This window comes from Microcaecilia unicolor, chromosome 9 (genome assembly GCF_901765095.1).
Source record: "Microcaecilia unicolor chromosome 9, aMicUni1.1, whole genome shotgun sequence".
NCBI lineage: Eukaryota > Metazoa > Chordata > Amphibia > Gymnophiona > Siphonopidae > Microcaecilia > Microcaecilia unicolor.
This window is the reverse complement of record NC_044039.1, coordinates 19,526,365-19,553,040: the sequence shown is the minus strand read 5'-3', so window position 1 is coordinate 19,553,040 and position 26,676 is coordinate 19,526,365. Positions and strand designations below refer to the sequence as shown.

General features: G+C 41.6%; 1 protein-coding gene and 1 long non-coding RNA gene across 3 annotated transcripts in view; one reads left to right on the top strand and one right to left on the bottom strand.

Annotated features, from left to right (window-relative positions):
- Positions 1-26,676, top strand: part of ATP2B1 (ATPase plasma membrane Ca2+ transporting 1) — a 226,354-nt gene that overhangs the window by 182,254 nt on the left and 17,424 nt on the right. The window contains exons 18-21 of one of the 2 annotated variants that reach the window (XM_030215571.1): positions 5,278-5,489; positions 12,744-12,851; positions 19,594-19,776; positions 20,151-20,237. In XM_030215571.1, the coding sequence (XP_030071431.1) occupies positions 5,278-5,489; positions 12,744-12,851; positions 19,594-19,776; positions 20,151-20,237 (590 nt within the window). The remainder of the gene's footprint in view (positions 1-5,277; positions 5,490-12,743; positions 12,852-19,593; positions 19,777-20,150; positions 20,238-26,676) is intronic. The other variant, XM_030215572.1, reaches the window with a different exon arrangement.
- LOC115478247 lies at positions 1,807-26,424 on the bottom strand. Its single transcript, XR_003943473.1, has 3 exons — positions 26,322-26,424; positions 22,440-22,444; positions 1,807-1,821 (listed from the first exon to the last, which is right to left on the bottom strand). It is a non-coding gene; the product is annotated as an uncharacterized LOC115478247 (long non-coding RNA).

The window sequence follows — 26,676 nt, the reverse complement described above, 5'->3', positions numbered from 1 at the left end:
GAAAAAGATTTGCATATAGTGGAGGCAGTTTAAGCAAATCAAGTTCATACATATTCGTTGTGGATATCCTGAAAACCTGGCTGGCAAGGGGTACTTCAGGACTGCGCTTGGGACACACACTGGCTTACTCACTGAATAACCTTCTTCAAGTATAATGGCACATCAAAAAATATCGCATCAGTGTCAAAATTCTGTACACAATTTTGTACTCCACTGGCAACCAGTGTAATTGTTTCAGTTCCGGTGTAATATGGTCAAATCTTTTCCACAACCCACAATCATTCATACTGCAGAATTCTGTAAAAACCTGCAATGCATTTTAGCAATACCCAGATGCAGCGCATTGCAGTAGTCCAGTTTCATGAAAACCAAACATCTGGACAACCAATCTGAAATCAAATATTAACAGACTTCATGATGCAGAATTCTTTATAAACTGCAATGCTTTGCATCGAGTTTTAGCAGTACTGTTTATTTTCTCAGAATCTGCCTTTGCTAATCAAGCAGCGGAAGCAGTGGCCCGTCTCATCTCTCTCTGGGCAAAGTTACATATGCCCTCCAAATATCTAGCTTTCCCAACCTTGAATCTGCTCATGGCAGTTCAGTACAGGCTCAGCCGTAGCTAAGTCTGTAATTAAAGAGGAACCCAGTTTCAATTAATTAAAGAGATATAGTTTATTAGTATTAATTAGCATTGATACATTACCTAATAATGAGGATACCAGCAATTCAGTCAATCATACAGTGGAACAGAATCACACGACACATCAGCTCTCGGTGGTACTCTGTCTCTCTCCTCCATCAGCATCTGCCTCTGTATCTGCGTCTGTCTCTCTCTCTCTGGCTCTCCTTCTGCGTCTTACACTTCTCGGGGTGCTTCCTTTATACTGTCTCAACCCAATGGATTCCAATGGGATCCAGCTTTGTCAGCAGAACTTGCTATCCCTTATCAGTTGATAAGGAACCGATAAGGGTGACTTCATTAGGTCCCAGGTTCCAACTATACACAAAAGGGGTGCAAAGCACAGGTGGCGAGATGACTTCATCGGTCATTCTGCTCTTCTCAGCTCTTCAACTCCCCCTTCCTCTGAGTACTCTCTAACTACGTACATCTACCCCTTTATCTACTTTCATTAGCCCAAAACATCTTTCATGACTCTTCACTGATGCCAGTCCCAGGCATGTTTATAAGAGCAAAGGACCCCCTCCCGTGCCAGCTCCCTGAAAACTCAGTTCAGCTTGTGCTGCAGAAAAATGTATTTTGTATCAGAGATGACTTTGGATTTTTAAGAGAAGCCCAGCTCTTATTATGAGCCATTTGCTTGTAGAGGCCTAGCCCTTTAGCCTGAGCCATTGACCTGTATTTTACTGAGAGCAAGGGCGGCCATATATATACAGTACCCAGATGCAGTGCATTCCAGTAGTCCAGTTTTGTCAAAACTAACATCTGGACAACCAGTCTGAAATCAAATGCTGTTAACAGACTTCAGTCGACTAAGTATGCACAATTTGGAAAAGGCTGTTCTCACCACCTGTCCAATTTGATCCTTCATCGATTAAACACGTATCCAAAGTCACACCTGAACATTTCACTCTAGGTTGCACAGGTAACACATTCCCATCCACCTTACAAACCCAATGGAGGTAACACCTGCATATTTCTTCCCATCATGTCACCTCTGTTTTCCCCGTATTCAAAGATAATCCATTCTTCGCCATCCATTTTTGAACCTTTGCCAGACAATTCTACAATTTTTTTTTTATGTCTCCTCTATATCTCCCAAAATAGGGGGAAAAATTTGCACATTGTTTGCATATAATCTATAACTCACTCACTCCAGCAGACCCACACCTTTTGGAATCCTGATTCATTCGTGAAAGAAATCTGGCCCTTTTTTGTGTGTGTGTGTGTGTGTGTGTGTGTTAAATCCTGATTTGCATACAGTAGAGGTAGTGCATACATTTAACTCATATTTCTTGTGGAAATATTTGAAATCTGGTTGGGTATATCCCAAGGGCTGAGTTGAAAATCCCTCGTCTAGAATAATTCTTTTTTATTTATTTATTTATTTATTTATTTATTGAATTTCAATTTTTCAAGTATACAAACTTGTTCAAAAAAATTGGATATAATGAGGTTACAAGATAAGGAAATATATCAAACATAAAACTTCCCTCAAACCAATACAAGTCCTCAAATAGGGAGTTCAAAATACAAACATTATTGAAGGTATATTACTAAGAAATAAACAATTTCAAAAAGAGTGTCAGAGACGTGCAAAGGACACTATATTCCAATTTCAAACAACATCACTAGTTGGAACTGCTGTTCCAACAGTCTTCCTAGATGTAATAAATGTCTCGAGTTGGGATGGATCATAAAACACAAACTTTTCAGAGTGGTAGGTGACCAAACTCTTGCATGGAAATTTTAAAAAGAAAGTCGCTCCCAGTTGAATCGTTTCCTGCTTTTTCTGAAGAAATCTTTTCCGGCGCACTTGTGTGTCCTTTGATACATCAGGATATACACTAATTTTTAGCCCTTTGAAAATTTTTTTCGTCTAGAATAATTCTTAGGTTTTCTTAATTTGTATCTTAGGGATAAATCTGTTCCCTTTAATGTCAAAAGCAAAATTCATTTTATGTTTTTTTGATCATAGATATGATAAATCACGTCAGGCTTATAAGAGATAAATGTCTCAAACAGGGTAATTCTCTTTGCTGATCCGTTTAGCTTCAGCTTGTTTGATCAGCTAATCTCTGCTAAATGCATTAGGAATGTTCAGACTCTGATCTTGTAGGTATTTCAGAACTTTTTATGTGAAAAAAAAACCCGAATATGTGGGTGGAATCAGTATTTCATCTCTTTTAGGGTTTTCAAAGATAGAAGCACCGCTGATGTGACACAGAGGGGGTAGGAGAGAGTGGGAGCTGTTATGAAGAAGTGCTCTGGTTAACCCCACATAAAACTTGGTAGTAAAATGTGATTATATAGATTTTTTTTTTTTTATACCACTACCGGACATAAACAGCGCTGTATAGTGGTGATAAGTATTCCAAGTGAGGAGGATTTAAAAACTTTTAGGATGGTAGTTAGCTATAGGGCCAGAACTTGGATTTTGGTCCGGGAGGAGGGATCTTGTGGGGGGCCAAGCATTTCCTCTGTCCCTCCCCCCTCCCCACTGCCACCCTCATAATACCTTTGCTGGCCTGGGGCTGTTCTGTGTGAGGACCAATTGCATGAACTGAGCATGCATGGAAGTGGCAGCATCGGTAGCTGGAGCACCCTGTCGACTTCCTGCTGCTCAGATAGCACAAGTGGGGGCTCCGTTGGCAAATCTCTTTAGCTGGTGCCGCAATTTTGGAGGGGGCCTCATCCCAAAGTGTATGTCTGGGGGGTAAGGCAGTGCCCCCTCCCCCAACACGCGCGCACACACACACACACACACACACACACTGGTTTGCTAGTGTTTTGCTCAAACTATGGGAAGATGCAAATGTTAGAAACATAGAAACATGACGGCAGATAAAGGCCATATGACCCATCCAGTCTGCCCATCCTCTGTAACCCCTGATTCTTCCTGTTCCTAAGCGATCCCACATGCTTATCCCATGCCTTTTTAAATTCTGGAACAGTCCTCAATTCCACGCCTCCACCACCCTTTCTGTGAAATAATACTTCTTTAGATTACTCCTAAGCCTATTCCCTCTTAACTTCGTCATATACCCACTCATTCCAGAGCTCTCCTTCATCTGGAAAAGGCTCTCTTCCTGTACATAAATGCCCTTGAGATATTTAAATGTTTCTATCATGTCTGCTCTCTCCCTCCTCTCTTCCAGCGTATACATGTTGAGGTTCATAAGCCTGTCCCTATAATTTTTGCGATCAAGACCGCTTACTAATTTCGTAGCCGCCCTCTGGACCGACTCCATCCTGTTTATATCTTTCCGTAGGTGCGGTCTCCAGAACTGCACGCAATACTCCAAATGAGGCCTCACTGGAGACTTATACAACGGCACTATCACCTCCTTTTTCCTGCTGGTCATGCCTCTCTTTTATGCACCCAAGCATCCTTCTGACTTTGGCCCTCGCTTTTTCTACCCGGTGGCATATCATTTGTTCCAGATTCTTTACATATTGGTGGCTTGTTACAGTATATCAAGGTGTGATAACTAGGTATATGTAGATGCACAAATAACATTGAAACTGTACGTGAAACTACCCTTTTCAAGCTAGCTCTTCTGTAAGCTACATGTATATTTGCTGAAGGATAATTTTAGTACAGTTCTGCATCAATCTTCTTACCTGTTGATTATTGCAATAAATTGTTCTAAATAACAGTACAGATAAAGCATTACAGCTGATACAAAATGTTGCTTACTTTTATTTTCGACACGGTCGAGAGAAAACGATATATACCCTGTATGTACGGGTTAAATTTAAGATTTTGAAATTACTGTTTAATATGATTAAGTTAGTGATGTCATTGCCATGGGCGGTATCATTGACTGTTGTCTGATTACAATTGCGATCTCAGGAACAGGGGCTGTTGGAGGAACCTTTTTTTTTGTACCGAGCAAACTTGTAGAACAGTTTACCAGTTGAGCTAAGATTAGTCTGTCACAAGCAACTTAAGATGTTTCCGGAGTTGCGATAAAATGCCGTTGTGTACTTCCATGTATAAACATAGAAAATAAATGAGTGAAAAGTTAGTTTTGGTATAGATACCAGGAGTATTGTCTCTTTTGTGTAGAAAATATTGATGTTTTAATGAAAACAGCTTTAGAACACCGATGAGTGGAAGAGTGGTCTAGTAGTTAAGAGCACCAGTCAGTCTTGACATCCAGAGGTGCCCGGTTGAAATCCCACTGCTGCTGCTTGTGATCTTGGGCAAGTCCGTTGCCTCAGTTACAAACTTAGATTGTGAGCCCTCCAGGGACAGAGAAATGCCCAGTGTACCTGAATGTAAGTCACCTTGAGTTACCACTGAAAAAGGTGGGAGCAAAATGTAAATATGTAAATATCATTTATTTAAATAATCAGGTACAATATCTCTTACATAGAGAGCTTACAATCTGTACCTGAGGCAGAGGGGGAAAGTGACATCCAAGGTCATAAGTAGTGTTGGTCCCAGCTGAATCTGGTTGGGGGGGGGGGGGGAAGCTACAATAGGTTTAAAGCTATGCAACACCGGAGAAACCCTCAACAAGATCAGTGTTCAAAAAAAATTGAAAGAAAACAAATCTGTGGTTTTTGTTTTATTTTTTCATGTGCAGGTGAAGAACTTTTTGATATTGACAGTGGCCGGAACGCACCTCTTCATGCCCCTCCTTCCCAACATTATACTATTGTCTTTAATACTTTTGTGATGATGCAGCTTTTTAACGAAATTAACGCTAGAAAAATTCATGGTGAAAGAAATGTTATTGAGGGAATCTTCAATAATCCCATCTTTTGTAGCATTGTGTTTGGTACATTTGTTATACAGGTGAGTTGTTTTTTTTTTTTTAATTACATTGAATTTTTGTCTTTTTATATTGTCAAGAACTGTGTGTATGATTTGAGCTTATTTATGAAGTACACATTTGGTAGAAATATGCACTTAACAGTGGAATTATGTCTTGCTAGAGTTCAAATGTTGTGGTTGAGGAAAGCATATGCCCGCTTGGGATAAGTGTTAGAGAATGAAAAATTCCACAGTGCACTTGTAATGTCAAAAGCAAACACAAGCACAAAAAGGTGGAAGTAACCCTTGACCTGCCAATTTTCTTTCCTGGAGTCCTGCTAGATCAGTTCAGATGAGTGGATTCTGCTTCCCAACCAACAGATACAGGCAGAGAAGATTGAACTTTCAGGAAACGTTTCAGTGAGAGCTATGGGAGCCAACAGTGTAGTTATCAGTAGTCATGGTCTTTGCCTCCTTTTAGCTGAATTTTAATTTTGGTTTTTGCTTTTGTGGAGTCCCTTTTGTTGTCTGCTCTGTGGTTTGTGTGTAATATTTTATTACTGTCCTCTTATCATTTTTAGCCTTTTATACCTTGTGTTATAAATGGCTTTGTTGCCTCGTGCGGGTAGTATATCAAGAAACTGAATAAACATAATGTCTTCACTAGTATTTGGAATCATGTAGCACATCATTAATCAAAACTCATATCCACATGATAGCATGACCAGATCAACCACTGGAGGGAAACCAAAAGGGCAAAACTGAAATTTTAGATTACCCAGCTAGATCCTGGACTGGTCTGGCAGGACTCAAAAGAAAATTAGCAGATAAGAAAATAAATTTGACCTTCCTTACCCTGCTAAACCATTCCAGGGGACCCCGTTTGGTAGGAAAACCAGATCCTTTTTCACACCATTTATGCAAGGCGACATCTCCCTCACCCCAGGTATTTCCATTGCGATGCTTTCTCATGGGAACAGCAGTGCCTAAGAGCATACTGCCCATAGTCTCATGTACCACTGCCTTAGACGTTGGCCAAGGCAACATACACAGCTAACAACATTGAAGGGAGCCCAGAACTGCCAAAACTCTGGAAAGAATTTAAGACAGCCACAGTCCAATGACTTCCTTAGTCCACACAGCCAATGTAGTTGACATGCTCCACACTAGTGCTGTCTACTGAGCCAGATAATCATGTGGCCTGATAAGAAACGGAGCTCTTGGAACCTGAAACAACCTCTACATACATTCAAACTACATGAAGTCACCAAATGAACAATATACTACTGAAATCATGGCCACAAGCTTAGGGCTAGGAGAACAGGCCTGGACGTAGTGGTACGAGAAAAGCTGCACAGACCAAGCAGAAAGATCTTTGGAAGAGGAGACTTTTGGGGTGGGGGGGTTCTAGGCGGCAACTGTGAACTGAGCAAACTGACATTCAGGTGTCTACCTTAGGCAGGACCAGAAAGTTGTTAAACCTCACCAATCACCACACCTGACTCTCTGCAAGAAAACCAGACATTTCCTATGAAGGAAATGAGCATCATTTGAGAGCTGCTAGAGCTCTCCCCTAAATTACTCTCTGCACTAACTTGGGAACCTAAACATGCCAGACTCGTTGAAATGTCCTTGTTAAAATGGCTCTCCTAGTTGTCGGTGTGTGGGTTCAGCAGAGGCCTGTAATCTGCAAGTTCTGACAATCCCCAGTGGGCCTCATTGGTTCCTATTCACACAACCAATCTTTAGGTTTTGGTTACGGCTTCAGCCTTGTTCTTCTAGTCACTGAAAGCTCGGTGTTCTCTACTTCCATTGGTTGGTTGGGGAGCATAACCCACTGGTCTAGCAGAATTGCCTTTTTGAACACACACTTGGTAGTAATTACTTTCCTATATAGATTGTATTTAAATCAATGGTTTCTAACAGCAGCTTACATTAGTTGTAGCCAATATTAAATATTTCATGAAATACTAGTAGACACTATCAGAATGGTGGTGTCAGATAATACCTGTAATAGAAAGTTATTACTGATCATTTAATTTTAGATTGCAAGATTTTCTTTAAATACACCAATAAAAAATGTTCCATAGCAATGGAAAGTTGGGTGTTGCACTATACAAGACAATTTGCACTGTTAAAATGCCCCAGCACAGAGAGCTTAAGTGACTTGTTCAAGGTTGCACAGTGACTGGTGAATAGAGGATTATATGTGGACTTCTTATATCCCTGTTCGCTAACCACAACACTACGTGACTTTCATAGTAAATGACAGGAGATAAAGACCAAAATTCTCCATCCAGTCAGTCCAGTTGAGGTGTGCATGCAAATTCCCATGTCTAACCCGTTACATTCTCCCTTCCCCACATGAGCCTTTTTCTACCACTGTCCTCCATATCTGACCCAAGTATGTTCAAAGTCTACCATATGGAGCATTATCAAAACCCCCACCACTACTAGTAGACCATTTCAAGCGTTGCCATCTTCAGCTTGGCTCTTACAAAACCAATATCTAACCCAGCCCTGAAGCTCTCTTCTATGTCTTACTGACAGGTTTTGTTGCAGTCCCCATAGCAACCAAATTTATTGAGGCTTTTTAAAGGAGGAAAGGAAATCCTGCCTCCCCTTGTCCGTTGAAGCTTGCGTTTAACCATGCTCCTCCTCGCAGGCTAGCTTTCTTGGAAATCCAATGCTGCTCTGTCCAGGTTATCCTTGTATACCTTGCTGAACTGCCACTTCCTGTAGGTTACTCAGGCCCCAATGCTCTAGAGGTAAACGCAGGTGCTAGATGCCACATTTACCTACGTTTAAATGTTCAGAGGCTGGAGCACCAGAACGAACAAGCACACAGCCAGTCAACGCTAGCATGCTAATGTTAGCTGATGCGCTCTTTTTTTTCCATATGTGCCCCATGCTCAGCAAAACAGCTTGCTAAACAATGGCGCCCTACCGCCTTAAACCCTACGCCAGCTCGATGCTGGCAGGAGAGAAAGCAGACTAGACCGAAAGCCTAGAAAAAAGGAGGCTAAAAGTTACCAGGGCCGAGACTGTTGTATCGAAGTGCGAGCACCAGTTTAGCTGTGCTGTTTAATGAATGTTAGCCCTACTACTACTACTACTACTTAACATTTCTAGAGCGCTACTAGGGTTACGCAGCGCTGTACAAAATAAAGAAGGACGGGCCCTGCTCAAAGGAGCTTACAATCTAAAGAACGAAATGTCAAGTTGGGCAGTCTAGATTTCCTGGACAGAGGTGAAGAGGTTAGGTGCCGAAGGCGACATTGAAGAGGTGGGCTTTAAGCAGAGATTTGAAGATGGGCAGGGAGGGAGCCTGGCGTATGGGCTCGGGGAGTTTGTTCCACGCGTGGGGTGAGGCGAGGCAAAAAGGGCGGAGTCTGGAGTTGGCGGTGGTGAAGAAGGGTACTGAAAGGAGGGATTTGTCTTGAGAGCGGAGGTTACGGGTAGGAACGTAAGGAGAGATGAGGGTTGAGAGGTAAGGAGGGGCTGCCGGGAGACGGCTGCTACTGGATTTCAGAAGCTGTTCCATAACTACTTTTCCTCTGTTTGCTAGTGCTCACAAGCGTGTGATGTCTAGTTCATATAGCACTACCTGTTTAAGCAGCCTGGCTTTGTCTGTGGGGCTGCTAAGTCCCTCCCTTCCTGCCCTGAATTGCTGACACCCCAGGTAGGAAGGCTACCTTGTTTTTGTATGTCTTCTAGAGAATGACACGGGGATAAAAATTTGTCCCCGACCCGTCACCGTGGGTTCTGTCTCCGTCCCCGTGGGCTCTGTACTCATCTGCAGAAGCTTCGAACACTTATGATTTTATATTTAAATCTTTTTTTATTAAAGAATAAAAAGGAACAATGTGCTGTGCAACTATTACAAATAGGAAAAATATTGTCTGCATCAATCAAACATAAATAACAGTCCAGCTGATTAACAGGCTTCAAAGTAGAAAGAGACACGGGGACAAAGTTTGTCCCAGTCCTCATGGGCTCTGTCCCCACCCAGTCCCCGTGTCATTCTCTAATCTCTTCCTTCTGCCCAGTGGAGAACCGCGAACGCTGATGCAAAAGTCTTCTGCGTGTTTTCTGGGCACTTCCCCCCTCCTTACTTCCCAATGCTCAAAGCTAACGGCGCGCATAACGTTTTGCATACTATTAGCTCTGAGCATTGGGAAGTTCTTTTTCGGCAGTATCATGGGAGTATTTTCCGGCGCCGTTTTGTATAGCACCAGAGTTTTGAGCATCTGCCCATTAGTTCTTCGTTGTCATTCTGTCTCTAGGATTCTCCATATTTTTGCATTTTGCTATCCATTATTGTCCCAGGGATCTACTGTCCTTTCTGTGAGAAAATATTGGACATTCCTCGGTCTACCCCTTGGAGTTCCATATCATGGACTGTGGAGGAGTGGCCTAGTGGTTAGGGTGGTGGACTTTGGTCCTGAGGAACTGAGTTGGATTCCCACTTCAGGCACAGGCAGCTCCTTGTGACTCTGGGCAAGTCACTTAACCCTTCATTGCCCCATGTAAGCCGCATTGAGCCTGCCATGAGTGGGAAAGCGCGGGGTACAAGTGTAATAAAAATAAATAAAATAAAATGATCTTTAGTTAATATAACTGTGTTTCCACTCAAAAAGGTTTAGTCCTTTTGCATTAATACCTTTCAGGTATTTAAATTAGTTTCATCTCTTCTGGCTTCTGATGCAGCAGACCCCACACAATTTTGGTTGTACATCTGTCCTTTCCAAGATGTGGCCTCGTACATTAAAAAAAATCTGTAAAAATAAGTATGGCAAAGGATAAGATTAAGATCACCTGCTAAAGAGCCTACTATATAATTAGCTGCCTAGCTGAAAAGACCACCTTTGTGGAATAGACATCTTAGCTCTCAATTGTTTATGTAAGATACATTTAGAATTTTTTTTTTGTTTTTCACTTAAAAAACAAACAAACACATCTTGAGCCATCCATTGGTGTGTAGAAAGCTCTATATATAAAAGGCACCACCAACGTTCTAAATGAAGCCTCCAGCCGGAAGTGTGAAGGGGGAGATATCCGGTTTCCCCATGAGTGTCTGCCCCGCCCTCGCTCTCTCTGTAACACAAACAGTGAAGGAAAACACAGCAAAGCACGAAATCAAATTGCTCTCTCTGTAACAGTGAAGGACTCAGAGGGGGGAGGGGAGAGAGGGCAGAAGCCCTCACTATCTCTGTAACACAAACACAGCACAGCAGGAAACTTAACACTGAAAGACTCGACTCCGAGGGGGGAGGGGACAGAGAGGACAGACAGCACAGGGGAAGGGAGAGAGGGCAGGGACACACACACTCCCACATGCACACAGAAAACCTTGCTAGCCCCCATTTCATTTGCATCAGAAACGGGGCTTTTTTACTAGTGTACAATAAAAAATCGTTTTTGTTATTTTTCCACAGGGCAGTTGAGCAACTTAAAAATTTAAGAAATGTATAATATTGAGAAGTCTTAATTCTAGGAATTCCCAGCGGGCATAGATAATTAGAAAAGTTCTTAATATTATATTTCATTACTTAGTCTAGCAGATAAAATCACTATCGCAGTAGTGCATTTGGGTTTTTCTTAATGTTCCCTTCATTTATATTCAGGTTTTCTCAGTGCATTTTTTTCTAGGAAAAAAAGGTGCTGGTACTCAAATGCCAGGCCACCCTTCAGGGTTGGGGTGATCACTGAAAGACCCCACCCCACAATAGCCAGGCCCCCTGCAACCAGTCACAGAATCTATGACAAGAATTGGTGTGTAGATCCTGAGCTCTTTCATTAAAACTTGGGGTCCATGGGTCAATTTTAGCAGACAATGGAAAAGGTGCTGGCACTCAGTACCCCCAAGTACCCCTTCAACAAAAGCCCTGGGTTTTGTGCAAATGTAACCTATTGTGTATAACAGTGGGCTGTGGTGCAGAAGTACTAAAGGCATGTTAAAATTAGCATGCACACTAATTCCTGTAAGCACATATTAAAATGGTATGCATGTGCCCCAACATTTATGTTAATTTAAAACAAATTGCTCTTGTGTTAAATGTTGAGGTGTCAGCATGTGCTAAGGTAGATAATGTTTCTATCCTATGGGGCTCATTTTCAGAGCACCTAGACTTACAAAGTTCCATAGTACCATATATAACTTTGTAATTTTATATAATGAGCCTCTATGTATAGCAAGCTCCGGAGGAGAAGCTTCAGAGCTTGATATTTAGGTTGTCAAGGTAGTGGACCAATTCAGTGTACTAGCAATTTACAACTAGGGGAGTCTGTGACCTCTGCCTCTCCTCCACTGTATTAAAATTAGATTTCCCCCTTGGTTTCCCCATGCATCAGTGAACTGTCCATATCTGATTCCCAGTTTGCAAAAAAAAAAAAAAAAAGCTTCCCACATCTGGTCCTTGCCCCAGAATGTCTTCCCTTTTCCTAATGCTGAGCTGGCAGGAGGAAAGAGTCCTACTAACCTAGCTTCAAGGCTTGCTGTGGCTCGGCTTACCAGGGACATCAAATTTTAGGCCAACGTTAGATAGTGCCAGAACGTTACTACTGGACTCATAGGAGACGAGGCTGATCCTCCTGCATGCTCAGCTTTTCAGGGGGGAGGGGTCATAGACGGTCGGTAGCCCAACTGTTTGGGGAGGCTAAAGGGGGCGGAGCTTACCTCCATACGCTCCGTGGCAGCGACGTCAATGAAGAAAAAGACTACAGGCTCACCGCCAGCTTCTCCCTTCTCTCTGCACACAGTGTCCCGTGATGCATTTCCTGTTTCCGCGAGAGCAGAGAGAAGGGAGAAGCTGGCGGCGAGCCTGTAGTCTTTTTCTTCATTGACGTCACTGCCACGGAAATAAAAGATGAAAATGCGCGGGGCGGGAGGGTGGGCTCCACAACAAGCGGAAGTCGACGATTTCCCCATGCCTCTTATACAGGGCGCCTATGGGAGGGGTAGAGTTCTGTGGATTGGAAGAGGGAAGGAGAACACCTAAGCACTATGCTTGATTCACATTTCTCAACTTTATTCATATGAGTTTACCTAATGCTTTACATCTGTGCTAAAAAAAAAAAAAAAAGTACTAATTTTAGTGTGCGTTTATAGCATAGCTTTAGTGTATTGACTTTTATATGAGCAAAGCTGGTGTAGAAATGTTAGTAATTCAAGGTAATAATATGAGTTGTGACATCGTGTAGTACCTTTTTGTAATAATTGGCACTTTATTTTCCATTTTTAATTGGTAGCCTATAAAAACCTTTTACTTCTATTGATTTTTCTTTTCCCCTTAGATTATTATTGTACAGTTTGGTGGAAAGCCTTTCAGTTGTACAGAACTTACAGTAGATCAATGGCTGTGGTCGATTTTTCTAGGAATGGGAACGTTGTTATGGGGCCAGGTAAAGTGTTTTCTTTACATAAGCTCAGTTTATAAGATAACATGAGTGCTTGTATATTTATGAATAGTATTGTGCAGTACACACAGGATCATGCACTCAGCTGAGAAATTCAGGTTTTAAACCTTCCTTGTTGGGGTTTATCAACTTTTTACATACTTTGAACATGCAATGCTCATCTGATTAACAACCAGCCTGGATTCCTGTCCCGTGTCATCAATAAAAGGGGGAAAAAAATTAGGGCCCTGCTTACTAAGGTGTGCTAATGTTTTTAGCACATGCTAAAAAATTAGCACGTGCTAATGCTAAAGACACCCATAGGGGTGTCTGTCGCATTAGCGTGCGCTAAAAACGCTAGCGCACCTACAGCGCAGCTTAGTAAACGGGGACCCTTAGCTTTTTTGGTTTTTTTAAAGATTTTTGGGTATCTGCTATTTTTAAGGTTCCCAACTAAAACTTTAAAAAAAATTATGTAACAGTTTTTAATAGGGAATGATAGATAAATGCTTTTAAATATCCCACCCTTTAGTTTTGTTTTTTGGTTTTTTTTTTACAAAATATACCCTTGATTAATCATTACCTTTCTTTAAGTGGGATCGTTTCTCACATTTTAAGGTGTCCAAAGAGCATTGGTCAAGCATTTTAAATGTTCCTGAAACACAACATTAATGTTTAAGATGTTGTATAACATTGGGTTCTGAAATACTAGCCGTTGAGCCCGTTAAAACGGGCTGGTGGGTCGCTGCTGTCCGCCCCCCCCCCCCCTGAGTTCGCCGCCCCGTCTCATCGCTATTCAACTTACATCTCCGCAGCAGGCAGATCAGCTGAGCTGCCGTTGGCCTTCGATCTCTGCCTGTGTCCCGCCCTCGTGTGACGTAACGTCGGCGAGGGCGGGACACAGGCAGGGAAGGAAGGCCAACGGCAGCTCAGCTGATCTGCCTGCTGCGGAGATTTAAGTTGAATAGCGATGGGGCGGGTGGAGGGGTGGCGGCAGCGGCGACTCCGGGTGGGGGGGCACCAGTGGTGGTGACCTCGGGTGGAGGGGTGGCGGCGGCGACTCGAGGTGGGGGGGTTACCGGTGGCGGCGAACTCGGGGGGGGGGGAGCGCAGTTTCCCTCTCTGTCCCGCCCCCGTCATCACGTATTGGGGCGGGACAGAGAAGGAAGTCTCTACTGCGCATTTGCGAGTGAGTACGGTCACTCGCCGTTTATATGTTTGATAAGAAGTGCTGATATTGAAGCTACATGCAAATGTTGATTTTTTTTTTTTTGTTCATTTTAAGCTCTCTTTAGACAGAATAAATGTAGCATAGATAAATGCATACAAGAGTTTCTCTTGGGCATCTAAATCTTCTCTAGGAGGAATACCACTAAGGTGTAATTTGCAAATTCAGGGGCCCTTTTATAAAGGCGCACTGAAAAATGGCCTGCGGTAGTGTAAACGCGTGCATTGGGCATGGGCAGAATCATTTTTCTGCGCACCTGTTTAAAATGCCTTTTCTTAAAAAAAAAAATTTCTGAATATGGACGTACGGCAAGAGCCACGCGGTAGCCAGGCAGTAGCGCCATTTTGTCGTATTGGGCACACGTAGACGCTTACGTGGCGTAGTAAAAGGGCTCCTCAGTCTTTAATGTCTGTTGATGTTCCCAAAAGGGTACTCTAGTGAGCAGTAATCAATACCTCTAAATAAATATTTTCTATGGTACCTAGTACAGCACATAGTTTTCAAAAAAAACAATCTGTTATCTTTCCTCATTCTGGTCCATTGTTCATTGAGACTGTTTGAATTGTCCGCATCAATTCTTAGTAAGTTCATCTGCTCATCTCGTTTCACCATTTAATTCTATTATAAAACAAAAAAAGTAAATTTTATTTGAAAACATTTTTTTAAAACAAAATATTTATTTTTATTTTGAATTACAAAACCACTTGCTCCTGAAACATGTTCAAAACAGAATAATCCATATGTATTTCTAAAAGGTAAACTTCAACAGAACAGATAAAGATGTGATTCCATGTGCCCCAAATTGAAAAGCAGTTCAATAAGTAAAAAAAAAAAAACCTTTTGCCCTCCACATTTTTTTTCATTCTTGTTTATTAATATAGTTCTTGAAAATATTTTAAATATTTGCATGGTTTTATGATTATTTTTTACGATAACTACTTCTGAACCTTGGCATGAAATTGTGATTTTGTTTTTTTTAATGGAAATTTTTTTTGTCACAAAGTTACAGTAGAAAAGATTACATGTTATGTCAAGTATCACTTGGTGATAATATATAAAGAAATCAATTAAACTCATTCAGCAATTTCAATTCATGAATTTAAGGGCCTCTTTTACCAAGCTGCAGCAAAAGGGGGCTTGCTCTGGCGTCGGCGCATGGTTTTCACACGCGCCAAGGCCCCCTTTTACCACAGCGGGTAAAAAGGAAGTCTCTCTTACTTGCCGTGCGGCCATTTCTGGCGGGAGCCCTTACCACCATCCATCGAGGTGTCGGTAAGGGCTCCTGCGCTAACCTGGCGGTAACCAGGCACCACGGGCACTGCCCGATTACCGCCGGGTACACTCTGGCGCTACAAAAATAAATATATTTTTGTAGCGCCGGGTATGACGGCGTGCTAGGGGTGGGAAGTACCGCCGTGTTTTTGCGGTAGCCCGGCAGTACTTCCTGTTTAGCGAGCAGTAAGCCCACGTTGGGCTGACCACCGCTTAGTAAAAGGGGCCCTGTGATCTCTATATTTACGCCGTACACTGAGTCCTCAAAGATGTTCAGTTTTAACCATCAGTAGCACCTGAACAGATGATGTTTTCCCTGATCAGGCATTGAAACTCAAGAGTCTAATTGATGTCTCCCTTCACTTCCTATTCAAATTGTTTTGCTAATTCTGTTCAGTGGAACAGATTCAAAGCAAGTGTTACCTGCAGCAATTCATTGTAAAATGTCTTTAAGGAGAAAGTTAACTCTGGTAAGCAAAGTACTGTTTTCAGGTGCATTTAAAACAACAATTCTCGGGTCCTGTCAAAAAGAGCAAAGAATTCAACATTATTGTGCTAAATTCCCCCCTCCGAGTATTTTTTTGAATTTGAGTAATCAAGATTTATTTACTGGGGATTATTCCTCTAACTCCTAATGTAATTCAGTTAAAAACATAAATTCCTGCAGAGACCGACTCATTCCTGACCAAAAACAAATTGACATTTTTATTAGTCCGGGTTTTTGTTTTTTGTTTTTTTTGTTTTTTGTTTTTTTAAATTGTGGAATAAATAAAATGTGAGATGTGAACAACTTGTACAAAACTACTGTTCAAGAGAAAGGGGGGAAAAAAAATCACTCCATACACAGTAATAACATGATAGTCTGAGACATTTCCCCGTTCTGAAGAAAAATAAAATAAAATGTTGTACATGAGAAGATCTAGTAATTGGTAACAGCCACTGGGGGGGGGGGGGGGGGTAAAAAAAAAAACATGCTAAACAGAATGACTCAATTTACTTTTGAGCAGTCATATTAAAATACTGATATTTGTATTTTTCACCTCAGGAAATCTTATGCATAATGCATACAGTATTTCTCCAGATACAGACATTTTGTACATTATAAGGTCTTTGCAGTTACTTAACATTAACTGTTGGGTACCTTATCTGTTACCTTACAACTTCTTATATTGGGTGAATGACAGAGCAACAAAATAAATACATTAAGTCTTTAACTTGTATTTGATTTTTTGAAAAATAACCGTCAAAAGAGTTTATCCTTTTTTCTAAATACTGTTTTGTCATGTTTGTCTTGATCGAAGTGCAAGCTGCACAGAAAAGACTCATGTATGCATGCAACGTTGTGTAATATAGCTTGTAGTGCTCTATAGATTTGTATTAATATTTATTTCAGAAAACACAGGTTTCCCCACACCAGCTTTGTCCAAAGCAGACTTCACCCAACCCTGAAAGCCAAGACCGATCACCCGCCTCTATGGTGTATTGCCACCCAAAGACTCATTGCATTACCCGATGACTCAGTTTAATCTTTCTAATTACCTGAATCATTGTCACTGGTGTGCATACAGAAAGGGCAGTAATAGCTCTCCGTTTCTAATTCAAGGAAGATTAATATACAGTTCCTACAGTGTCAACGCAGTGGTAGGCGGTAGAACTCTAGTACAATCAATGGTACTGAGTCATTTAGACTATTGTAATGGTTTTCTTGCTGGCTGTAAAGAACAAATCATCAGAAAACTTCAGACTGCCCAAAACACTGCAGCCAGACTTATATTTGGAAAAACAAAGTACGAAAGTGCTAGGCCCCTTACACTGGCTCCCTCTTAACGTATAACTTTCAAAATATGCACTCTGGTGCATAAAATAATTCACGGTGATGCTCCGACCTACATGTTAGACCTTATTGACCTACCACCCAGAAATGCTAAAAGATCGACACGCATATTCCTAAATCTTCACTTCCCCAGCTGTAAAGGTCTAAAATACAGATTAATACATGCATCCAGCTTTTCATACTTGAGTTCACAAATGTGGAATGCTCTACCATTGAACCTGAAAATAATTCACAGCCTAATTAACTTCCGTAAGGCACTGAAGATGCATCTCTTTAATACGACATACCATAAAGACTTTTAATTGGAACTGTAATTCACCATAATTTACTTAACAATAGGATTACTCTCTCCCTATACCGTATTATTTAATTTTAATATGCAGTCCATGTTCAATATGTGAAACCATTTGTATATTTCCCTTTTTTTGCCTGACTGTTCGTTTACCATTCATGTTCTATATCTCTCTATATAAAACACACCTCCAATGTTCTGAAGCCTCCACAAGTCCCAACGTTCTAAATGCATGGTGGTGAAACCCGGAATTCGCCCATGAGTGCTGGCCCCGCCCCCCGCATCAAACTTCATGACGTCGAGGGCGGACCAATGACACTCAACCAATCGCATCGCGAACCCATTACTAAGCGACGGAACATGACAAAAGACACATCGCGGAACAATGAAAACCAGCAGCACACAGTTGCTACGCGACGTCAACAGCAACGCTAAAAGGACCATATAGATCTCTGCTCTCCACACAAACAACGGACACGGAGGGCATAGGAGGGAAGGAAAGAAAAACAGCAAAATACACACACACTCTCACTCTTAACTGGCTATAATGAGCAACTGACCTGCCACTATCACAGGGACTGCTAGCACCTCTCTCTCTCTCTCTCACACACACACGGGACACAGAGGGGATGGAAGACAAGGAACGAATCGTTGGGTATGGAGGGGGCGACAGGGGAGATAAGGCAAGAACTGCCTCAAATGTTTGTGCTGTGCTATGTTCAATTATAATGCTGTCTCTTCATTTTCACCCTACCCTTTCACACTCTCTTTCACACAGACGCACACACACACACACTTACACTGTCTCTATCTCACACACACATGCACCCACACACATATACACACTCTCTCACACAGACACACAAACATGCCTCAAATGGTTCAGCTGTCCTATGTAAAATTTCACTGCTGTCTCTTCATTTTCACCCTACCTGTGCACACACACTTTCACACAGAGACACACACACACACTTTCTCTGTGTCACACACAGACACACATACATATACACATCTCACTCTCTCTATAGCCTTGCTAGCGCCCGTTTCATTTGTTTATGAAACGGGCCTTTTTTACTAGTATATTAGTAATTGTATATGTATTCTGAAATGACATAAGTCATGACGGAAAATTGTAAGCCACATTGAGCCTGCAAATAGGTGGGAAAATGTGGGATACACATGTAACAAATAAATAAATAAATAAAAGCATCGAAGGTGATAGTCATATGTTAAAAATCACTGCTTTCTTGATCTGTGTGCAAGGGAGGTTCTGTGACAAAACAGGTTAATTACTGCTCGCTAAGGGGCCCTTTTACTAAGCCGCGTCTAAAAGTGGCCTGTGCTGGTGTAGGCGTGTGTAGTGGACACACGCAGGTCCATTTTCTTAGCCCGTCTGCAAAAAAGGCCTTTTTTTGTTTTTTGTTTTTTTGCCGAAAATGGACGTACGGCAAAATATTTAAAAAAAATTGGTGCCTGTCCATTTTGGGCCAAAGACCTTACTGCCACCAATTGACCTAGCGGAATGGTCTCACGCGTTAACCGGTCGTTATTAGGGCATCATGTACACTGCCGATTACCGCATGATTAGTGCCATGCTGTAGAAGATAGAAATTATTTTCTTCACGTTTTGGACACTCATCAAAATTAGAATTACCACCGGGACCACACTGTACCCGGGCAGTAGTTCTAATTTGACGCGCATAGGCACCTGCGTGTCTTAGATTTAAGAATGCAGGGGCCCTTTTACTTTGTGCGAGGGAGGTTCTGTGACAAAACAGGTTAATTGCTGCTCGCTAAGCCCCCTTAAGAGTCAAAACGGAAGGGACATAGGCAAAAAAAATCAAACAAGGTGTTAATGAAATGAACAGCTCTTAAAGTAAAGAGTTATGAGCTAGGAGCTATGCCTAACCTGATCTAAATCGGAAGGCAATTTACCTGTTTCAGTGAGACCTTTTGCTTTAAGGCTACTTCATGATCTTAATGATGCACTTTTATCTGTATACTAGTAAAGACAAGTTCTAAATTGAGAAGCTTCCATTTTAATATATTACACTCTCTGTATTTGTTTTGTTTTTGCTTGTTTGAGTGAAAAGTAAAGAGAAGTTTTCCTTCCCCTGTTCAGCTGATCACAACAATACCAACCAGTCGTTTGAAGTTCCTGAAAGAAGCTGGTCATGGAACACAGAAGGAAGAGATTCCAGAGGAAGAGTTAGCCGAAGATGTTGAAGAAATAGATCATGCTGAAAGAGAATTACGTCGCGGCCAGATCTTGTGGTTTAGGGGCCTGAACAGAATTCAGACTCAGGTATGGTATTGGCAAAAGGTAGGAGGATGCAATGGGCATTGAGGAAACGTTGTTTGGCCCCGCCCCAGCCCCTTTTACCTAGCAGTAGGGTGATAGTTGCAAGTTGTGTGATTGGAATTCTTCCCCCTTCATTTTCATTTTCTTTTCTTTTTTTGTGTGAGGGTGGCGCAGATTTTCTGGCAATTCCTCACCCTCGGACTCCTTTCTTTACTGCCTCTAGCTCTAAATACAACTCTTGCTTATTTAAGTGTTCTATAAAAAGTGCCTTTTTTTTTTTTTCTTTTGCTTTTTGTGTGTTGTAGATGGGATGCTCCTTTCTCTTGTTCTCTCTCTCTCTTGCTGAGCAAGCTGTCACAATCTCTGATTCCTTGCAGATGGATGTAGTGAATGCTTTCCAGAGTGGAACTTCCATTCAGGGGGCTCTAAGGCGGCAGTCGTCCATCGCCAGCCAGCATCACGATGTAACAAATATTTCTACCCCTACACATGTAGTGTTTTCCTCTTCTACTGCTTCTACTACTGTGGGGTGTGAGTGTGTGTTCCTAAGTGCATGAAATTAACATTTCCTAAAACCACCAACCTAACGTTTCTCATTTTCTCCTTAGTACTCAAAATCATCATTCAGGCTTTCCGTTAAGCTTTCTAATTCTGTTCACAAAGGTGTTGAGTCCTTAAGGTTCCTTTTCTTAAGAAGGCTAAAGAACAGGAGGAACAATTGCAACAACAAAAAATTAAAAATACATGAAAGCTGTGAGCCTGCACGTGTACCGTACCTGTCACACAGTCCTACATCAATAGGAGAGTTTTATAAATGAGAAGTGGAGAAACTGTTGTAAATTTTCGAGTATATGCTTTCAGTGATGGTCATACACACATGTTTAATACTTCAGAATTGGAAAAAAAAAAAAAAAAAAAGTTAAAAGATCATGTCCAACAGTAGCTTTTGAAAATAAGATTTAACAAGACAGAAAGAATCCTGTTCGCTAAGCTGTTTTAAACATGGGAATTAATGCATCATAACGGGTAATAAGTGTGCGTTAATTCCTGCATTAAACAGCTAACTAGAAAGCAACCATTTCGAGGTGTGGAGTGGGTAGGAATTGTGCATTAGTTAACACGGCAGGTATTTCCACCTAAAGAGAGGTATAGTTAATTGTGTATTAATGGACACGCAGTTAAGGCATGGTAATGACTTTTCTCTCCATGGCAACAACTTTCGAAAAATACTGGAAATGCCCCTGTGCAATGCAAATTAATTTTGGGAATTACTGTGCTTAAAAAACGGGGACCTCAGTTGCCAAAATTAATGTTTCATATATTCATTGATGTGTTATATTTAATTGCAAATCAAAATGAATTCATTTTCATTTGGGAAAGATAGATGATATTTCCTCAACAAACCCTTTTGTAAATCTATTTTTGGATTGCTTTTTAAGGTTTAATAGTTTATTATCAAAACTGTACAATTGACAGTCGCATTCAAGTGTAAGTACCAGTGTAACTTTTTTCAAAAGTTAGCTATATATTTGAGACTCCAAATGTGATTGTACAGCTTATAAAAGGAAAAATTGACAATATTTCATCTTTTATGTAAAGATTAGATTTCACTGTAATGAAGGTTTTTTTTCCTCTAGGTTTTCATGGCCACAGTATTCAAATCTTCAGAAACAAACCTTTGTTAACCATTAAATTACGTCTTCTTTACAGCATTTTCAAAATATTGAGAAAGCTACAAATTTTCAATGTGTTACATGGGCATCAGCATTTTCTGACACATTCAACTAATGCAGTGTTTTATATTTCAGTAATTAATAGTTTACCTTTCAAAAAATCATCAGACGCTTCTTCTAAATATAATTAGTGTTTCCTCTGAAAGTTTCCTGTCTAATTAGGGTAAATGTACGTCTGGAATGAATATATGCTATTGGTACAGCTTTGTGTCAAAGTTTAAGCACCCCCTGGTCAAATTATAACTTTAAGGGGGTCTTTTACTAAAGCTTAGCTAGACTTATTTGCAGCAGGGCCCATAGGAATAAAATGGGTCCTGGTCCATAGGAATAAAATGGGTCCTGCTGCAGATAACTCGAGCTAAGCTTTAGTGAAACCCCCTAGGTGAACAGAAGCTGATGAGCTAATTAAATTGTACCTAAACCTGATATATAACAGACATTTTCTGTATTCTCCCTCATGAAGCCTTTGGGTGAAACATGGCACCATGTTGGAGATTCAACCACGGAGCATTCATTGACCAAATAAAAGATAGTTTGAAAATATTGGCAGCTTCCTACATTTAGCATCAAGATAAGTTTATTTAAAATAAAAATCATAACTGCATTGTTTTGAGCACCTTGGGACTACACCGTTTTTGGGTTTTTTTTTTCTCTTTTGTGCACAAAGCTTGTTTTGTGGTGTTTGGTCTACCATATTCTTCACATGGAGATTGTTCTCTTAAAGAGCACGTGTTTTTTCCAAATTGTATTAATTTTTTTTTTTAATCTGTTTGGCGTGATTTACTTTATCTTTCACATTGTAATCCAAAGTTAACATGACGTCTTTCTGCAAATTTGCTGTTGAATTGTAACTTGGATGCACCTGTATTTTCTAGACGTGTACATTGCTCTGCTGTTTCAAAGGGCAGTTAAACTATTCAACATTTAATGCACGATTACTGTTTGCCTGTTAAAATTGACTCCTTCCAGTTGCTATTTTTACTATGTTTTAGTGTGCAAAATTTTGCAGTTATGCATGAACTAATACCTATTAGGGGGCACGTCCAGCATTTCTTTTGCAGGTCGCATGTCCAGTCCATTAGTATGAAGTACCCTGGTCACAGTACGGATGCAGATAACGCCTCCTATTTAGGAGGTACTAAGTGTACCCATGCTTACTGCAAAATTCAGTGCAACTTCCATGCACTAACTGCAGTATACGCTTCATACATAAGTACGTCAGTAATGCCACACTGGGAAAAGACCAAGGGTCCATCGAGCCCAGCATCCTGTCCACGACAGCGGCCAATCCAGGCCAAGGGCACCTGGCAAGCTTCCCAAACGTACAAACATTCTATACAATCAAGCCATTGTGACATCACTAATGAGGTTGGCTCTTATTGGTGGAATGAGCCACTATGACATCACAATAGGTTAAATCACTGCTCTATGTAATAAAAGTGAGCCAAGTAGAGGACATAAGTACATAAGTAATGCCATACTGGGAAAAGACCAAGGGTCCATCGAGCCCAGCAGCCTGTCCACGACAGCGGCCAGTCCAGGCCAAGGGCACCTGGCGAGCTTCCCAAACGTACAAACATTCTATACATGTTATTCCTGGAATTGTGGATTTTTTCCAAGTCCATTTAGTAGCGGTTTATGGACCATCCAACCCCTTTTTAAACTCTGCCAAGCTAACCGCCTTCACCATGTTCTCCGGCAACGAATTCCAGAGTTTAATTACGCGTTGGGTGAAGAAAAGTTTTCTCCGATTTGTTTTAAATTTACTACACTGTAGTTTCATCGCATGCCCCCTAGTCCTAGTATTTTTGGAAAGCGTGAACAGACGCTTCACATTTACCTGTTCCACTCCACTCATTATTTTATATACCTCTATCATGTCTCCCCTCAGCCGTCTCTTCTCCAGTTGTGCCCCTAACACACACTGCCCTTAACACTCACAAATTTGTGTGTGCAAATTGTAAAAATAGCACAAAAGCAGTTATCACATTTTGTGCAGTAGCATTTAAGCGTGCCAATTCGCTCATTAAGGGTTTTTTGTTTTTTTTTTAAACAAAGCGGCGGTAAGCTCAACGTGGGCTTACCGCACACTAAAAAAGAACTACTGCCGGCCGAACGCTGCTGTCAGTGGTCGTTCTGGTTCTAGTATGTGCCATCTCCAGCATGACGGGACATTTTTTTTTTTTTAACACGGTGCTAACCTGGCTGTAATCAGGCATCGCCACATGCTGCTCCATTACTGCAGGAGCCCTTACTGCCATCTCAGTGGGTGACGGTAAGTGCTCCCCGCTGCGTGGCCACACAGTAAGAGTTATCTTACCATATAGCCATTTTCTTTTGGGGGGGGGGGGGGGGGGAAAGCATTTTACCGGCTGCAATATAAAGAGCCCTGGCGCATGAGAAAAATGTCCCCCTCCCCCCCCCCTTTTTCCTGCAGCTTAGTAAAAGGATCCCTTAGTGCTTAATGCACTTTATTAAAAGGACCCTGTAGTGATTTAGGCACTGATGCTCAGAAGCAAACATGGGCGCAAGAGGCCATTAGCACCAGACTGGCTCCCACAATAGTACATAAGTAATGCCACACTGGGAAAAGACCAAAGGTCCATCGAGCCCAGCATCCTGTCCATGACAGCGACCAATCCAGGCCAAGGGCACCTGGCAAGCTTTCCAAACGTACAAACATTCTATACATGTTGTTCCTGGAATTCTGGATTTTTTCCCAAGTCCATTTAGTGTAGTGGTTTATGGACTTGTCCTTTAGGAAACCATCCAACCCCTTTTTAAACTCTGCTAAGCTAACCGCCTTCACCACATTCTCCGGCAACGAATTCCAGAGTTTAATTATGGGTTGGGTATAGGTTGGGTGAAGAAAAAGTTTCTCTGATTTGTTTTAAATTTACTACTCTGTAGTTTCATCGCATGCCCCCTAGTCCTTGTATTTTTGGAAAGCGTGAACAAACGCTTCACATCCACCTGTTCCACTCCACTCATTATTTTATATACCTCTATCATGTCTCCCCTCAGCCGTCTCTTCTCCATTAGTGAGTGCAGAATGCTCAGAGGCTATAGTGTGGGGAAACGACTACACCAAAGATTAGCACAAATAGCATGCTAATGTAGTCAACCGGATGTTAATGAGGTCATTTCTTATTCCCTCCAAATACTCAGAGAACAGCGTACAAGCCGCTGAGAAAATAGCACCAGCTCAGAGCAGGGGTTAGTGTTTGAAGAGAAGATTTCTTATAAATCGTTCTTTAAAATCTGCTGGGTTTTTTTCTTTAATTTCAACGCAGAAGGAAGTCCTTGCAAGCCCCTAAGCGCCAGTAGTGAGAAACAAATGTGCGTGAGTCTGAGCAAACCCGAAAGTGAAAGCACACATTGGCCCGTTTCCTGCACTTCAATATAAGCCTCCAAAAGAATTGAAAAGCTTATATTTAAAGGCGCTGAAAAGACGCCAATGTGTGTTTCACGCTTGAGTTTGCCTGGTGCATGCGCACAGGATTGGCTTACCGCAGACCTCTTTGCGCATGTGCTAAGCACGCCCCCCCTTGCTTTTGCTTTAACAGCGCGCATATAATTTGAATACCATTTCCTTTGAGCATTGGCGAGCTAAGTTTATGCGCTGCTCTGACAGTATAGTTCCTGTGCTGTTGGCTTACTGCAGGAGGTCTAAGCATCGGGCTGTCTGGTGAAAACCATTCCAAGGTTGAACGAATACTTTGACCCTACCCTAAACACTTCCAGATGACTTTCAACTTACATAAGTACATAAGTATTGCCATACTGGGAAAGATCAAAGGTCCATCAAGCCCAGCATCCTGTTTCCAACAGTGGCCAATCCAGGTCACAAATACCTGGCAAGATCCCAAAAAAGTACTAAACATTTTATACTGCTTATCGCAGAAATAGTGGATTTTCCCCAAGTCCATTTAATAATGGTCTGTGGACTTTTCCTTTAGGAAGCCGTCCAAACCTTTTTTAAACTCCGCTGAGCTAACCGCCTTTACCACATTCTCTGGCAACGAATTCCAGAGTTTAATTACACGTTGAGTGAAGAAAGATTTTCTCCGATTTGTTTTAAATTTACTACCTTGTAGCTTCATCGCATGCCCCCTAGGCCTAGTATTTTTGGAAAGCGTGAACAGACGCTTCACATCTACCCGTTCAACTCAACCCATTTCAAACATTATAAGACATGGACGATATATGGAGCTGTTCACGCCAAGACAACATCTGAAAGGTCAAGAAACATCTGTGATGTAATGACCCAAAGTTACAAACCAGAACTTACAGATCATTGCAAACAACCCACTGAAAAGTTTAGCTCACACTGGACTAGCTGTTCACAGTTCCCACAGTAATTCTGCATGGGAGATGTTCAAAGAAAACCTTTTTCTGTGACCTCATTCTAAAAGCCTCACGTAAATAAATTAAAAAAAAACTGAAATCTGAAATGTCTTGACACGAAGCGCTTTGGGTTGAACTGAAAATTGTACTACTTGGCTACAACTTAAATTACATTTAAAGAGAGCACCTTGCTAATTGTAAGCTGGAGAGGGATTTATCATACTTGGTGGTATGGCGGCCAGCGGCACAGGAAATATTGTGCAGGTGGAAGAAAGAATGGCTTGAACTAACTGTAAACAAATCTTGGAAGCTAATGTCCCAGAGTTGGTAAAGAAATTGAAGCCGAAAGGTTGGATATTTCAGTAAGACGATGATCCAAAACATCTAAAATAAAATTTTGTTTTTAAATAATGCTTAATTGCAGGGAAAGGGAGAGAATTTTTAGGATGACAGTCACAGTCCCTTGACTTGAATATTATTGTAAACTAGTAAAACCAGGCCCGTTTCTGACACAAATGAAATGAGCGCTAGCAAGGTTTTCCTCGGAGTGTGTATGTTTCAGAGAGTATGTGTGAGATTGACTGTGTGTGAGAGAGAGTGAATGTGCGAGTGTGTGTGTGTGACAGAGAGTGAGACTGCTGGGTGCGAGTGCATCTCCTCTGGCCCCCCTCCTCCAGCCACCCAGCGATTCTCCTCTCTCCCCTGCTCCCCTTCCAGCCACCCAGCGATTCTACGTTTTCCCTTGCCCCCCTCCAGCCACCCAGCGATTGTCCTGTGTCCCCTGCCCCCCCTCCAGCCACCCAGCGATTCTCCTTTTTCCCTT